Genomic DNA, 16,717 nt, shown 5'->3' with positions numbered 1-16,717 from the left:
GCATCAAAAAACCCTCCTAACAACTTTATGGTCTTTGTTCCTGAGGAGCTTCCTCCCTCAGACTGCTGTATCTCTGGTGTTAATGGGATATTCCAGGAGCAGTAAGTACGTCCTTATAAAGTTTGGTTTGCTGATGCAAAAGCACCATTTCTCTGACTTTTAATTAAAAGGGCACCTTCGTTTCAAAGCCCATCTCCAGAGCTCCAGGGTAAATGTTTATACAAGGCAGAGACATACAGAAAATAGAGAAGACTGAAGATGCAGTGACTGCAGGCTGCCCAAATACGGCTGCTCTTGTATTTTTAACAGAGAACTTGAGATGCCGCAGAGCCTTATCAACCCCGAACATCTTTGTTTTCATACCAGCACGCACAAGCCTGGCAGTACCACGATGCTGCAGTGAGTCTGCTCGGCAAACCTGGCAGTAGCAGTGAAAGGCAGCCCTGTGTTCTCAGGGCCAGGAGGGAATAAAGGGTATTGGCTTTTCTCCAGCAGGATGGGCAGTGTCAAAGAAGAGGAGCCCCCCCAAAAAAAAGGCTATTTGATCTCATTGCCATGAATGACAACATCCCCATTCAAAACAGATGGCTAGTTTTTGCTTAGGTCACACTAGGAATTAGACAAAAGGAATATTCAAAAAATTCTGGGGTGGGATAGGATTCCTGACTGCTCCAATTTATTCCAGTTCCTGTATGGTTGCTCTTGGCTCCAAGGTGCTGTTCCAATATCCCAAAACAGACAGAGCCCAGATCCTGACCCTGTCTCCCTCAGTAAACACTTCCAGTTTTAAAAGGCTCTGGGTAGAACACTGCAGCCAAACAGCAAAAATAATGCAAGTTACACTGGATAGCCCCAGTAAGAAACAGGCAGTGGAGACTGGAGATATAAAAGGTATGCTTTACAGGTTCAGCAGTTCTGCAAAAGCACTCTGCCATTATCAAAGAATACAGAAAAATAGAAAAGTCAGGAAAAAATTCATTTCACCTTTATTACAATATATATTTCTACCCTTGTTGCATTCAGCAGATCAAAATGAAGTGTTAAAATTATTTTCATCACTGCAGTAGCACATACATATACAGAGTAAACACTGTATATAAATAGGCTTTCAAATAATAACAAACCATATCTACAAATAAAAAATACCCAATACCTCTTTTTCCTCCTTCCCCAAATTACAGCAGTAACATTTATCTTCAGCATAACCAATGCCACAAGCACAACATTCCTCCCCTTCCCTGACATAGCTAGAATGGTATGGTCATCAGCTTCAAGAAAATAAACATAAGTCACTCCTCACTGCTGCATGTTCTAGTTTCTGTGTATTGCATGAATAGAATATACTGTGATTTAATGTGTCTGCATACTTATATTAACACATTCTTTCTGTAACAAAAAACAGCATTACACCACAAGCAAGGTTGAATTTTTTTCTTTCACAGAAAGAGTAGCAATTTTTTAAACCATCCCTTTTTCTTCTACATGAATTAAAGCAGTTTAAATATTATGCTAAAATTAATCATCAACCACATCAAAATGTCTTATACTTTCTAGAAAAGTATGGTGATGTTTCTAGCAGGTCAAACTCTTGATTTTCATATAAGTGTCTTTTTTGTTAGTAAATTTGATAAAAGTTACAGAAACACACATTCCTGATACTGTTCAGTTATATTTCAATTTTGGATACAAAGGGGGATACAGCAAGTCAGAAGTGAAGCGCTGAACGTCACAGAATCACAGAAATGTTGGTCAGAAGAGACCCCTGGAGGTCCTGCAGTCCAACTTCAGCCTTGAAGGAGATGGTAACTAACACGAGATCAAGTCAGCCATAACCCTGTTTAACCAAGTCTTGAAAAACTCTGGGACAAATTCTGCAGCACCTCAGAGTTACCTGTACCAGTGCTGCACTGTGGCCACAATCTGACAGAATTAAAACAGTTCCTCATTCACGCTATCATTTGGTTTCAAATACTAAAGGCAACAAACAACCCTGGATTTATTAAGTTACACATAAATTATCCTATTTATTAAGTTACACATAAATGTATCACAGGCTTTAATTGTGGAGAACTTTCAGGGACCATCTTTTCTGATGGGAGTGGCTATGTGTAGTATCTTGGGAAAACAGATTTTACCTACAGTTAAGGATAAAAACCACAAAACTGACAGCCTTTCACTGAAGAGAAGGGTTGATTTTATTTTATTTATTTTGCATAATAAATGGATTGAAATAGGTCTTTACCAAAACTGAATTTAAGCAGGATGCAGCTAGCTAGTACATTCATCCATTTATTCAATCATTTATGACAAGTATTAATAGATAATTAAAGGAAAGTGTGGCTATATTTAGAGATGCAACCATCTCAGTTTGGCAATCTGCAATCCCCACTGATTGTCTTTCAAAAAATCCACCCATATTTCTTACACCTTTAAGTAAAAAGATATTCGCATTTTCTTTAAACTTTCAAGAGAACACAGTCAGTCTGGGTTGTCAAACACCCATTTCTTCCTCTTTGTGTCTAATCCTGGTATGTCCAAAGTGGACATTCATTTTGCCTGAAGCAGCAAGGTTCGTGTGAAAGGAAGACTTAGGGAGGGCTCTCCACTGCTCACTGCATCTGTGTAAAGAACTGCACTTGTTTTCATTACTGCTGAAGGCACAGAGAAAACATAAATTGGCCCACTAACATCCCACATAAAGTGTTCTGTAGTAAACCTTAGAAAACCCCTACCAGAGAGTTACCATCCTATCTATATATTGCTATCACTCTTGACATGCAAAACCAGAATTTGTTGTTACAGAACAAATGTGATACAGAGCAACCACTTCCAAATTTCTGGGTGCTAAACAACCATAATCACATCTTAAAATTTCTCCTGGACCACTCTGCCTTCCTGTTATTAAACTTTTAAGTGAAAACACTACAAAGCAGCTGCAAAACACGTACCACAGCCTCAGATCACAAGGCAGCAGAGACCACAGCTTGTGAACCACCAGTGTAGCCATACTGAAATACAATGTACATAGAATCCCAGGATGCCATTTTCGGTGTTTCAAAGAGCAATTAGACTCTTCTATATATTACAAAAGGAAAAAGAGAGTTTCTCTCCTAACTACAACACATGTGAAATCATTTGGCATGTGGGCACTTGGAGTCCATATTTTAAGTACCACATTGTGTAAAGGCAGACCATTTAGAAAATGTTATCAACTGATCCACAGTATTGCTTTTAGTGCACACAGTTTAGTCTTAAGGCTGTCAAAAGCAATATCTACAGCTTGTGTCTGGATAAATAAGGAAAAAAAAAAAAAAAAAACAAAAAAAGAAGAGATTTCATTACCTTAAAGGAGAGTAAATTGCACTAAAAGTATCCATTCTTTATGATACAAAACAAAGCAAAAAAAATCCATATAGTAAAAACCTGAGATGCATTATTCACCAGCATCAAAATTCACATTTTAATCAAAATAATATTTCAAACAAAAATATTCCATTTTGATAAAATCCTCACTGTTTTTGGCTCAGTAACAAATCTTCAATCTCAGCACACAGTGCATGTGAAAGATGTGTTTACTGAAAATCACCCACTCCAGTAAGGTGGGCACTATCCAAAGTGGCCTGGATCTTCCACTTGCACATTTACCTTGATCCAAAAAGCTACTCTTGAAGCATGATTCTCAAACTGAGAAAGACTGGAAGAATCTGGCCATCCTATTTCATTTACTTTCTATTTAGATTACACATAATTTATTTCCTCAGAAATGTCCCATGTCAAAACAGGCTGGAATAAATCAAACACAGCTCAATTGGTTTTGACAGCTACACTGATTTACATCTGCTGAGGATCTAGACCAGTAATCAACTCTTAAACAAACAGTTGTTGGTCAAGCAAGGGGAGAGGGAAAGAATCATTTACTCCTTCAGAGAGAAGAATTTTGATATATGGATTACAATCCCTGTCTGTGTCACCAGATCATGTCAGGAATGGTGAGCACCTTTAGCTCCCTTACTGGCAAGGGCTTCTGACAGGATGAAAGATGGCTTCAGTGATGCAGAACAGACATGGAACCACTTTACAACCTTACAGCATGTTTAACTGCAACTCCAACATCACTTTTAATTGACCTCATATAATGAAAGTGCATAGCAGAATTTGAGGACCTAGAAACGCAACTCCTATCCCTAGCAAGACTCCTCTTGTCTGGAAACCTGACTAAGTATGAAAAAGCATTCCTAAGTCTGCTCACAACAAAAGAATACAATGCTCACAACTTCACAGATTCCAACTGAACTGTCAACAGCAAAAGCCAAGTGGTGTCCTTGCAACACAAACCAACCCATTCTTTGAGGTGAGACCAACAATTTGGAGATGGGGTTAAGATGAGGCTGGATGTACATCCTGAGTTTCAAATGGCGGCAGAGGTTCTCTCCAGTAGGTGAACTGGCTGTAGGTGTCAGAACAAGGGAAGTCTGAAGAATGGCTTCTTTTCAGCAAAGGGAAAATGTGATCTACCACTTCACAGAGTCTGACATAGCTGGGAAATAAAAAAATTAAAAGTATGCTGAACCATTTCAGATCAACTTATTTTGAACTTTCTTAAGTCCCCAACCACTAAGGCATGACTACATTTACAAAACAGACAAGGTGGACAAGTCAACTTCCTCAAAGGAATTGAACTAAATTTAATTTTGGTGCCCAGCTTCCAGAAAGGATTCACAGTTCGGGTAAAAAATTCATTCTAATACATTTGTTCTAACAAGTGATACTTACCTAGTGAGACACAGATGCCATTTTACATCCAGATCATCTGCTAAAATATTCAAGCACCACATTCTGCTTCTCCATTTCTGTCCAGCTTGGCTCAAGCAGCTCCCTGCTCAACTGATTATTCATATTTTATACACACATGGCTCCCCCTCAATTAAGGACACTAACACTTAACATTACTAAAGGCCATTCCAGTGTTAGGGGTTACCAGTGCCTAAGCACCTTGCTGGAAGCACTCGATCCTCTCTTCAGGTTTTGTTTTCTGGCTCTTCTAGATAGGAGATCCAGGAAAAGGAAATTTTGAAAAGGCCAGGAAAAGGCAGCTGGAGTCAGTAAACTAGTGAGTCTCACTTTTATGCAGACTAAATCATCTACTTCTAAATCTTCTACATGATTAAAGTAGATGGAATATATTATACTAAACACAAAAAAATTGGTTTTGTCAGTTTAACTGAAAGGAAGTGGAAAGTCTGTATTTTATTCTCAATCTTTTTTGTTTTGTTTGAAGTATTCTAAGGAATCTTTAATTACTAAAACTGAACGGATCTTTGGGCAACTTGAGTCGTAAGTTAGCACAGCAAATTAATTTAGTCCATAAACTCTTAGGGATAAGAGATTACTTACGATGAGATGTTTGTCTTTGCATGTTCTTGTATAAGTTCTCCTTTGGGGTTAACCGTAAATATCCTGTTTAAAGAAACCCCCACTTGTTTATAAGAATAAACATCCTAAAAAGAAAATAAAAGAAAAATCATGATTCTGCCTTTGCAAAATCATGTGTAATCTTGTTGGAATATATTACACAAAAGAACATATGTACAGAGAACTGGTACTTAATTTACCTAGTTATTGTGTGCCTGAAATTCTCCATTATGTTACAAATGAGGTCAATCTAATGAAATGTTCATGAAACAGATCATTTGCTGATAGATAAGAAGTTTGCCACTTGAGTTTAAATTGTTACCAAAATCATGTTAATTTTTTCAGTAATTTCCCTTGACATAACAACAACATTCAGTAAAAAACTAGTGATATTTGGTGTAAAAGCATTAGCACCTTCATTTTCCTTTCAGAGCATATTTGAAGTCCTGTGTGCATTGTACCAAGTATGTTACAAGAGTATACAGAGGTTAAAATGTAACTGACACATAAAACAGAAATTATTTTTAAGGTCATAAAATTCATAACAAATTTGTCTATAACAAAGCCATCACTTAGCTCCCAAGTTCAGATTTGTGCCATACCCATATGCCATACTTCATGTCAGAGAAAGGGGAAAAGAAGGGAAAGCAAGAAATACATGGCAAAACAGCATCAGAGCCGCAGCAGGTAATGCAGATACAACTATGGGAAGTACATTTTGGTGTAAGAATTAAGAATGTCTTCTAAGAAATTCAAATTGTTAAGGAAAACAATTAATAAGTTTTGATCTGTTCTGAAGAAAAGCCTGACAAAACCAAAGTTGAAAATATCTCCCAGAAGATTAGAGCAAAAACAATTTCCATTTTGCTAATATAAATCATGGTTTTAAAAGCCAAGGTGGTGAAAAACTGGAATGTTAATGAAGACAAAAGTTTATTTTTATATCTACATTGTAAAGACTGTTCAAAAAAATTAAGTAACTGAACAAAAGTGAACAGCAGTCACTTCAAAAATTCATCATCATGGCAGTTCACACACTGTCTACACCTATAACATCCACGTGTACAGAAATTTCCCTGAGTTTACTCTTGGAAAAATCAAACCAAAACAGAAAACCCAGAGCAGAAAATTGAGAAAGCTGTGATCCTGAGCTTCACAAAGCCATAAGCACATCGCAGCACACCTGAAGCCTGGACTCTGGCACCAAGCATGGGAGTGAGCTACCAGTAATTACTTTTGAAATAGTAACTTACAGTTTTACTTGAAATTTTATTGAAAGAAAATCATTATTTTAATGCATGTTTCCCTGAGGTTCAAAAAACTGGAACTAGAGGTAGTTATTATCTATAATACAACATCACAGAGGTTTTTAAAATGTTATTTCAGAATCATATGTTTAAAGGAGCCTTGATAATGGAAATTAAGCTGCCTATAACAATTCAATATAGCAATGGGACAGTGAGGACCTCCTGTCATCTCCGACATAATAGTCCCTTTTAAAGAAAGGATAATCTCATGCCAGGGTCCCCACCTCAGCCCAAGCCTGTGAGACTGTTTCCTTTTCTAGATGCATAACAGCATTCTTTGGCCCAGGGCAGGAGCTGTCTACAGCCCAAATATCCAGCCTTCCAATAGGTGACTGAGATCTGTCTTCCCTTCTCCACATCAAATATATCATTTTCCATAAAAAGTAGAATCTTTTGACTCCAACAGGACATCCAAGGTCTTTTGAGAGTCCCACCAATATTAATCTGAAATACTTTCTGTCTGCCCACAGGTATCTCACTGACGCTGTAGCTTTGTGGATTAAAATGAGATCAGTGTTTCTACACAAGCTTAACTGCTAGTTTATGCAGATATAACATAGTTACTTTGATGCTCTTTCATCTCTGAATCCTACATCATGGTATTTTTGAGGAAGAACCTTAGTATTTTCTTTTGCACAGGGCCTAATAAAATGTTCCTAATTGTCATTTAAAGCTTCTAGGTTCTAATATAACAGAACCATGAAATAACAGCAGCCTTTCTGTTCTCTGCAGTAGAAATAAATTCAGCTCTTACTTACAGCAGGTCTGTTTCCAAAAGCAGCATAAAAGGGTTCTGTGTTGGGATAAAACAAATTTTTGATGTCTGTCAAACACTGAACTTTAAATTTCTCTGGCTTCTTTTCTATAACCTCCCTGAAATGACAGAAAAGGGAAGATGAGTAAGTACACATGAAATACACCACAAAACATTTTGTTTTCTTTATTCAACGTTTTTACTTAGCTAGATACTACTGCACAGCATCCACCCTTCTCCAATAAATCTTTTAGAAGTCAAGAGTGCCCATGAAGACAGAACACTATTCCCAAGCTTACATAATGGGCACAGTAAATAAAGCCTCTGAAACAAGGGAACTTCTATTGAAACCTATGTTACAAAGATGGCTACTGAGCATGGAAGGTGGTTTACAGAGAGTAGCTGCTAAATCAATCCTTATGAGGCATAAACTGTCATCAAGTAAACTGCCTCCTGAGAACTGCAGAATGATTCATAAATTATATTAGCCTTCACTGCTTATGGTGCTTCTTTTTAGATTTTATTTTTAAAAGGATTGCAATCACCATATGTGCTAGAAGCACCTCAGCCTGTTAAGACAGAATTCCAATCAGGTTCTCCACCACTACTAATTAGCAAAAGTTAAGGAATAAAGGAATCTTCTATTTCTCTTCAGCTGCTCCTCACAGAATACAGAATTCATTAATGAACAGAGGAGTTCTCTCATCTCTGGGCAAAAGCCCTTTCACAACAGCTTCTCTTGGCAAGAAGACTGAACAGGTGGCAGAGTCTGGAGTTCCCATAACATAGGAAGATGCCAGCATGACACAAAAGCACTTAAGAAGCTCAGAATCCAAGATCCTAGCACCAACACATATGTCAAGGAAGATGTGAATAGTACAGAAGCTTCATAGGAGTAAAGCAGCCCTTTGGAACAGCAGATCACTGTATAAATCAGTGTCTGAGAATATGCAAAAGACGAATAAAACCACCTTTCCTCACTCTCATATGCACCTGATCTCAAAACTACAAGGATTAAATCTATGGATAAACAATGAAGTCATTTATTGCCCACACACCTCAGCAGTTACAACAGTGTACACTGAAAGATGGGCATTCCTTAGTCTGAACAAGATACCAAAAAGAGTATCATTTAAAATGTATTCTAGATATGAGGAGCATAAGATAACAGTAACTACCCTTTTACTGCATTTATTACTTAATCAGTCTGAGAAGTGCACTGTAATACCTCCACAGTTTCTTATCTTTAGAACATGACTGGTAAGACAGCTGTAGCATGTCACTCAATCAGGAGAGCATCTGAACAACCTACCATTAAAAATTCTAATGAAATATATCCTGTCACAGCAGCTTTTAACAGCTTAAAATATTTTCAGCAATCACTTGACATGCTTCGCTGAATTAGGCAGAAGGTACAATATTCATAATCTGTGCTATTATTATTCACTCACTGCAGTTCAACACCTAGAAAAGGTAACATTGTCCTCACAGAATCCCACAGTGCAGTCAGGCGTATAAAAAGTTAATTTCGTTTTCACATTAATTTCTTCAAAACCCACCAAGAAATAACCTTCCACAAAAATATATTTAAGCCAATTGGAACACCTTACAGGTGAAGACAAGAGTGATTGGTGTGAAAATGTCCACATTTCTCCCATAGCTAAATATTAACACAGTATGTTAAACACATGAAGTCACCAAGCAGTACATATTGGTAAACAGTGAACACAGCTGTGCCTCAATATATATCTAATATATAAACTAAGCAAAAAATAGATAGTAAGTATCTAATGAATTTTGGTTTTTCTCTAACAAAATTTCTTCCTAATTAAATTTTGCACCAATATGTTAAAAAAAAAAAAATATTTCAAGCACTCTCATTTGAAAAAGCTGATAATTCAGCCTCCACCAACCTCAGAGTTTCCTTCTGTGTAAAAGTGAAATTGCATTACCTGTGAAGAGCTGAGAATAGGCTGCTTGGACTCAACAAAACTGGCCCCTGAGGCAGCACAGTTCCTCTTTCATTGACCCAGTGCAAGTATCCTCTGGTCATGCCTGCCATTCCAATAGCACGTGCTGAGCAGTATAAAAATTTATATCCATTTCTGTGAGCAGATATAAAAGAAGAAACTACTGTAAAAATAAAGCAGGTGTTTAGATATTAATAATTTTGTGGGTTTACTTTACATGAATCAAATCATGACTCTTAAATAGACTTATGTTTAACCTACACTTAATTTAAAAGGAGTAAAAACCTTTATGCCAGAAAACTGGATAATTAAATGCATCTAGCCCCGCTGCATTTAGTGATTACACCTAAAGAGGGCTCATTTATCTCTGCTCCTCTCAGGACTTATGAATCGTTATGGTTTCCTTTCCACCCCTGTGTGGTGGAACCACTGTCCTTAGAATTAAATAAAACAACATCTGTGAAGAGGAAAACACTTGGCAAGCAATAGTATATTGGCTTTTGCTGTATTAACAGTGTTGCATTCCTGCCTCTCGGGCCTCTGCAAGAAAAGACATGCAGCAGTAACACATTTCCTCAAGCTGGAACAAATTTGAGCTTCAAAAGACAGCATGAAAAGTAATCTTTAACTTGACACTGAAATAAAAGTTTTGGCATAAATCACAGGTTGCCTTTGGTTCTGTTCATGATAGAACAGAATCCTATCTGATATTAGTTCAACTTAATAGCAGCTTACTTTCCAATTCCTATTAAAAAATTACTGTTCATAAAATAAAGAAATACTGTATTCAGTGCACGCATGGTCATTAGATCTAACTATTAAGCATTTATATGGTGTTCAGCTGTAATATCTGCCATGACACAATTAACTCAGTAATTGGAAAACCAACATGACTCAAATCTATTTTTCCCCTATGTTTATTATCATCAAAGCCCTAACAACTGATAATGCTGGCAAGCACAAAAATAACAACTGCAATTAAAAAAATTAATTAACATTTTCACCAAATGTAATGCAGAGGTTATACACAGAACTCAGCATGTGAATTCCCAGGCTGTCCTGTCTTTTCTGTGAACACATATGTCTAACGTGCAGACAAGTGTCTCTGGTATAATTTAGATTCCATCATCCATAATTTATAATTCATCATCCATGTAAAACAAAAAGCAATAAACGAACCCTAGCATAACCCTAGTACACAAAACAAATCAGATTAGCTATAAGGAGAGTTGTGATGTGTACCAGAGGCTCTTCAAACATTTATGGTAATCTGAATATATAAGAAAAGCTGACATTAATGCAATAAAAGGAAACAGCAATCAGTAATCCTCCTTGTAAAAATTAAAATCAGATACTTCATCTGATCCCATTCAGACATCAATTCATTTTTCCTCATTTCCTTTTTTTCTCTCAATGGGTAATTACAAAAATCACCATGCTCTGTCTTTGATCTTCCAGTGTACACAATGGCTTGACCATATTGCAAAATGTATCCAGGGAACCAACAGTACACCTGTACTTTTGCACAAGCCTTGCTCACCTGGAGGCATTCCCACACATCACCACACATGAGCTGGTACAGTCTCTCTCCTGTTCATCAGAAGAAACATCCCCATTTTGTTGGAATAAATTGCTCTAAGTCATACCTGGATATAATGTTAATGACATTAATTGACCTAAAGCAGAGCTGATATACTGTTGCCTGATATTTCTTCAAGAGCTAATGGGAAAAGGATATTTTTTTCTGAACATGGTTAAATCACAGGTACATTGAGCTACTTTTTGAAGATGCCCATCTTTCTCCAAGGATTACACAGGATGTAAAAGCCACAAGTAAACAAGATGAATCCACGTCCTTTACCTGCTCCAGTGGCATGGAAGGTATTTATCACTGTAGACCAGCAGGCATCAGTGCAGGTGAGTTACTAGGCTCTAATACAGCAGCTAAAGCACTGATGTTGTCAGGTTAAAGCCTTTTCCTTAGGCCCTTCACAGCATGGTCCTTACTGATTTCAGTAACTTTAAATTGCACTTTAAGCAACTTTTATTTATTGCCTACTCTCAAAGTTAACCAAAGACACAAAACTACTTTAAGACTGATCCTTCCTGACCTTGCAATTTAACAACGGGTTAGCAACACTTACATACAGAAATAAAATAAATTACACAATCAGCAGAAGATCATCATCAATGTCTTTGAAGCTCATCGTCATTTATACAACAAATAAAATATTAGCAGCGACTATCCAAACTGGATAGATTTCTAGTCAAGATAAGACATTGTGCTGCGCTTTAAGGATGAGATTTATCTTTCTTGACTAGAAGCCTGATGTTTAGACAGCTCAAATCAAAGCTGTTTCACTGAACTCGCTTTCTAACTCACTGGAAAGAAAGGGAACTCCCCCAAACAGATTCATCCCATATGCTACAACTCCAGGTAAGTGAAATTTAGCAAGAAGAATTCCAGCTACAGTGACCACCCTGGGCCACAGAGTCTTTGTGCATTTCACCATCTCCTCAACAAAGAGTGAAAAGAAGGTGTATTAGCATCTTATGATTAATACTGCTGCAATTCCCAGTTTCCAAGAAAGTTACGCTTGCTGCAACTACATAACTCATTCAAATTACTACTTCGGAACTAACCATCTGTGTGTGTTCGGGGTGGCTGGAAGAGCAATCATCACTCACAGATACGAAGCTTTTGCTTTTGATATCACAAAGCAGGTTTTGCTCTGGATATCATGCAGCAGATGTTTACACTGTGTCAGCATCACTCAAGCAACAAGATATTGATGAAATTGTCACCCATATACATAAAGAGAAGCCTAGAGAAATTTTAATTTCTATGTGCAAATGAATAAACACAAACAAGCCACAGATGCATGAACAGATTTACTGAATACTCACTGGCTCACTTTATGGTACAACTTCGCAATCCCTTGGTGTGTCCAGTCTTTGCCAAGAGTTGGCAAAATATGACCTAAGGTATCTGACCTGAAAAAAGGAAAAACAATGTAACTGAACTGAAAAAAAAACCCCAAAACTTATACAGTCAAGTCTAATACAAATCCCACTAACTTACTTGGCTAGCTGCAAATGAAAATAAGGTTTTCTGTAAGGGACGGATTGTCATCAGAAGAGAATTATTTTATTCCCCTCTTTTTTGAGATAGACTGACATGCTCATCCTTGGCCATGTTGTTTTAATTACTCCTGTGCCCCAAGGTGGATAAGCTTGTGCCCCACAAGATAATATGGAAGTTACAGCACATAGGCCAATCAGACCTCTAGGAGGCCACCAGTGCTAAGCAAGCTTTTTGAGGTTTATAGTAAATGTTTTCTAAATAAACCAAACCTACCCATAAGGGAAATCACATTCTAGCTTACTTCAAACTAACTTCTCCACATTAAGCCAGGAGTTGGTCAGGTATAAACTATTTTAAAATATTTATTCTGGCTTCAATGTGTTTCCCACTTCATATGAGAGAAATTTATTTACGCCATAGTAACAATTAGTGCAAATTAGCATCTTGCTTGACAAAAGCATTGTACAGACACACAGCAAGAAGTCCACACCCTGAATAATTTCCATCTTAGAGAAAAAAATACTGGGCAGTGACTTAGGATGGATTTGCATTGGCATTGTAAGGTAAAGTGATTCAGGAACTCAGGGCAAATCAATAGCAGAGAGAATAGATTCCACTCAATTTACTTGAAGCTTAAGAAAACAAAGTGGGGAGAGATGTTAATTTACACTGGCACCAAATGAGAAGTTTAACATACAATGGGTAAATCACAAGAAAGAAGAGAATTTCAGTTTAAATCAAGTATTTTAATTTCTCCCAGATTGCTCTTGAAAATTACTTTTCCTTGTTCTTTCTCCTAATTAGATATAACTAAGTTTGATTTTGAAAGAAATTGATTTCAAAACAAATCTAAACACCTCACTTCAAAAGATAATGCCTGTATTTTTATTTTGTGCTTTCCCTGTTCCACACACAATTGTTTTCACCAGTGTTAAATACACTAAATAAATAGAAACCAGCAAGTCGGTGAATCATTTTGGTCACTGCAAAATTTTGAGTTTTACCCAAAGTACTAATCTGAAACTTTTCATCAGATTCTAATTCTGACATTGATTTTGGAGTCTAGTCTACTAGATAATAATGCCTATCACTGGATGCCCTATGGATGCCATTTAAAACAAAATTCACATATTTCTTCTTTTTAAGTACTCCTTCATATTTAACAAATTCTTTTAATTAATACTTCATAAGTATGATGCAACAAAACAGTTAGGATTTTGAAGAAGGTCCTCCAATACTGCTGTAAATACTATTGTGAAACACCAACAGGTGATAAATAATGGGCACATATGGCATGTGTCTATTAAACTAAGAATTCAGCTAAAGATCATTATATTGTTTGAAAGACAAATTTGAAAAAAACAAACCAAAACCAAGAAACAAAACCTCCCAAAACACTGGAATATGAAGATTCTGTGATTACCATTCCCTGTTAATTATGCTTTCCTTCAGACTGAAAGGCAATTTGTCCTTGCATATGAAGTCTCTCCCTGTTCATGAACTCACCGTGTGATTGTTCCATCGATGTCAGAAATAACAACTTTATCGTCCCAATTCCATAGGTAAATAGTGCCTTCACAGCGGCAAGTGCCTTGATACTGGGTTGTGACACTAAAGGTCACATCATTGGGGCCATTCTTGAGCTTTAAGCTTTTCTGCAAGACATTATCAGCAAGATGAACAACAAACTGAACATGTGAAATGGACACAGTGTAAAAGCCACACATGATCATTGCCTTGGTGTATTTGGCTGGGGAAGCTGGTGTGGATTTCCCCTCCCATAAAAGCAAACCCATTTGTGGGACTGTTTTTGCCCAAAGACCAGGGTTTCCTTGGAAGGTAATGCAGAAGGATAGGGAGACCCAGTGTGTGCCTCAGGGACATTTAACCTTGGGGGAAAAATAATCTGTGGTATAAATTGTATGTTGCAGGAAGCAAAGTAGCATGAATGACATGAACTGATGAAGAATAAACTTGGTGAGGAGCAAGGGGAATGTGATGATGACCCAAGCTGGGCCAGGGTCAGTGCCCAACAATCAAGTGTGCTGCTTTCCTGTCCTAAACACCCATCCTGATGGAATGGAGCCCACCTCATGGACCTGGAGGGATGGAGGAAGCCCATGAAATAGGAAAGTAATATGTACCTGTGAAAGGACGGGATAGTAGTTAAAGAAAACGTATGTTTGGTATAGAGATGGTTTAAGAACACAGTTAAGTTGTATGTGTGGGTAAGAAGGGATTTCAGTAATGAGAAATCAATACAGTGGAACAGTTAGAAGATACATCATTTATGTGGGAACTGAGTATGATACAAACGATATGGAAGAAGGGGTGGAAATTGTTTTGGGTCTGACTGAGCTGGAGTTTGTTTCCCCACAGCAGCCCTCACAGCGCTGTGCTTTGCATTGGCAGCTGGAAAGGTGTTGGTAACACAGCATCAGCACAGTCTCTCTAATATTCCACCCACACCAAGGGGCTGGGACTGGGCAGGATCCTGGGAGGGGACATAACCTGGAGAGATGACCCAAACTAACCAGAGGGGTATTCCATACCATACAACATCAGCTCAGATATAAAAATTAAGGAAAGGAGGAGGAACGGGTGTCATTGTTATTTTACAATGTTTGCCTTCCAGAGGTGAAGCCCTCCTTTCTGGGAAGTGGCTAAACATCCCTCACTGGTGGGAAGTAGAGAATAAACTTGTTTTTCTCTTTGCTTATCCACCTTATGTTCTCTCCTGCATCCCACTGAGAAGGGGAGTGATAGAGTGGCTTGGTTGGGCACCTGGCACCCAACCAGTCATCCCAATTTGGTCACACTGAATTTTATTGCTTTCAGCAGAGCTATTATAAACAACAACAGCAGCAGCTTACCCTGTGTGGTGTATATAAGGCATTGATTTACAGAACAGAACAAAATAAATAAAAAAGTTCTGTTTCACTATCAGGTATATTAAAAAAAAAACCATCCCCAAATATTCACATAAACAGTAACAAATGATGGAATAGGGACCATCTATGGGGGTTTCCCATTCTGAAAGACAGATATATATGCAGAGAGAAATGTGAGTAACAAGAAGTTCCACAAACTCTAATTAAGAGCTTTTCTATGGGGATTTGTGATCTACAGTATTACATCTCTTTCATACAATAACCGACCCCACACACCAGATGAAGCATTATCCTTCAGCCGACACTAAATATCCTTAACTCTCCCACTTTGATGCCCTCCACTGTCTCCTGTGCTGCTTAGTGATATGTGGAACAAGAGGCTACTGATTTGATTCTATTTGATGACCTAACTGTTCATTTTTCCAAGACCTGTACAAATTTAACACTCTTAGTATATCTTTTTCTTTGTTATCTTTCACTGCAACTTTTCAATTAGTTAAAAAGTGAAAAGGCGGTGAGAACACAACAACTGATGGGTAACTGATAAGTCTCACCCACTGTTTCATTAAGAAACCAATTTAAGAGCAGTTTTAGCGTCAGCTAATTTTTGCAAGGTTTCTGAGACTGAAAAGTCACATTTTATTTGCGTAACCCCTGCTTTCTCTTTCCTATAGAAAATTACCAACACATTCCATCTGTCTCTTGGAAAAAACTCTGCATTTCTTACAAATTATCTAGGCAGTGAGTGATAGGCTGTTAAATGCTGTACACCTTGTTTGGGTTTCCTTCAGAAAATTAATTATCTGTACCTAAGATGACAAGAAGTATTTCCCTAAAGTAGCCCATTTTTCCAGATCAAATTGAAACTTACAGAACACAAAACTGTAACAGTTTTGTCATCAGTCAAAACACCTTTGTCACAGAGGAAGAGAATTGGCTTCAAAGAAATTAATAAGCTCCAAAGAAATAAATAGCTTGGCCTCAGTAAATTCACAAGTAGCTCTTTCAGAAGTTACTAACAGAAAACTTTATTTATGCAAAATGCCTACAAACCTGCCTACACATGAGAGAAAAGGAAAAGAGACGAGGGAGAAAGAAAAGAGACCTGTTAACATATACACGTTTCACCTACTACAAGAAAGGATGTGGTTCCAATACACTTACTCAGGTGACAAATACACAATTTGGAATTTAATTTGGTATTTTTCTGAAGATCCCATCTCCAAACCCCAGCACTTGCTGCAAGGAACATAATTCATGTTTAATACAGAAAAGAGAAGAGAAAAGGCTTTTTTAAA

General features: G+C 37.5%; 1 protein-coding gene across 4 annotated transcripts in view; it reads right to left on the bottom strand.

Annotated features, from left to right (window-relative positions):
* Window positions 1-963: 963 nt before the first annotated feature.
* Window positions 964-16,717, bottom strand: part of LPIN1 (lipin 1) — an 83,375-nt gene continuing 67,621 nt past the window's right edge. For all 4 annotated transcript variants that reach the window (XM_082303446.1, XM_082303447.1, XM_082303448.1 and 1 more), the window contains 6 exons: window positions 14,035-14,183; window positions 12,351-12,437; window positions 9,426-9,578; window positions 7,478-7,592; window positions 5,395-5,498; window positions 964-4,537 (listed from right to left, as the gene is read on the bottom strand). In XM_082303446.1, the coding sequence (XP_082159572.1) occupies window positions 4,378-4,537; window positions 5,395-5,498; window positions 7,478-7,592; window positions 9,426-9,578; window positions 12,351-12,437; window positions 14,035-14,183 (768 nt within the window). In that variant the 3' untranslated portion in view covers window positions 964-4,377. The remainder of the gene's footprint in view (window positions 4,538-5,394; window positions 5,499-7,477; window positions 7,593-9,425; window positions 9,579-12,350; window positions 12,438-14,034; window positions 14,184-16,717) is intronic.

The sequence above is a fragment of the Coloeus monedula genome, assembly GCF_965178545.1.
Source record: "Coloeus monedula genome assembly, chromosome: 2".
Lineage (NCBI taxonomy): Eukaryota > Metazoa > Chordata > Aves > Passeriformes > Corvidae > Coloeus > Coloeus monedula.
This window is presented reverse-complemented; position numbering and strand designations above follow the sequence as displayed.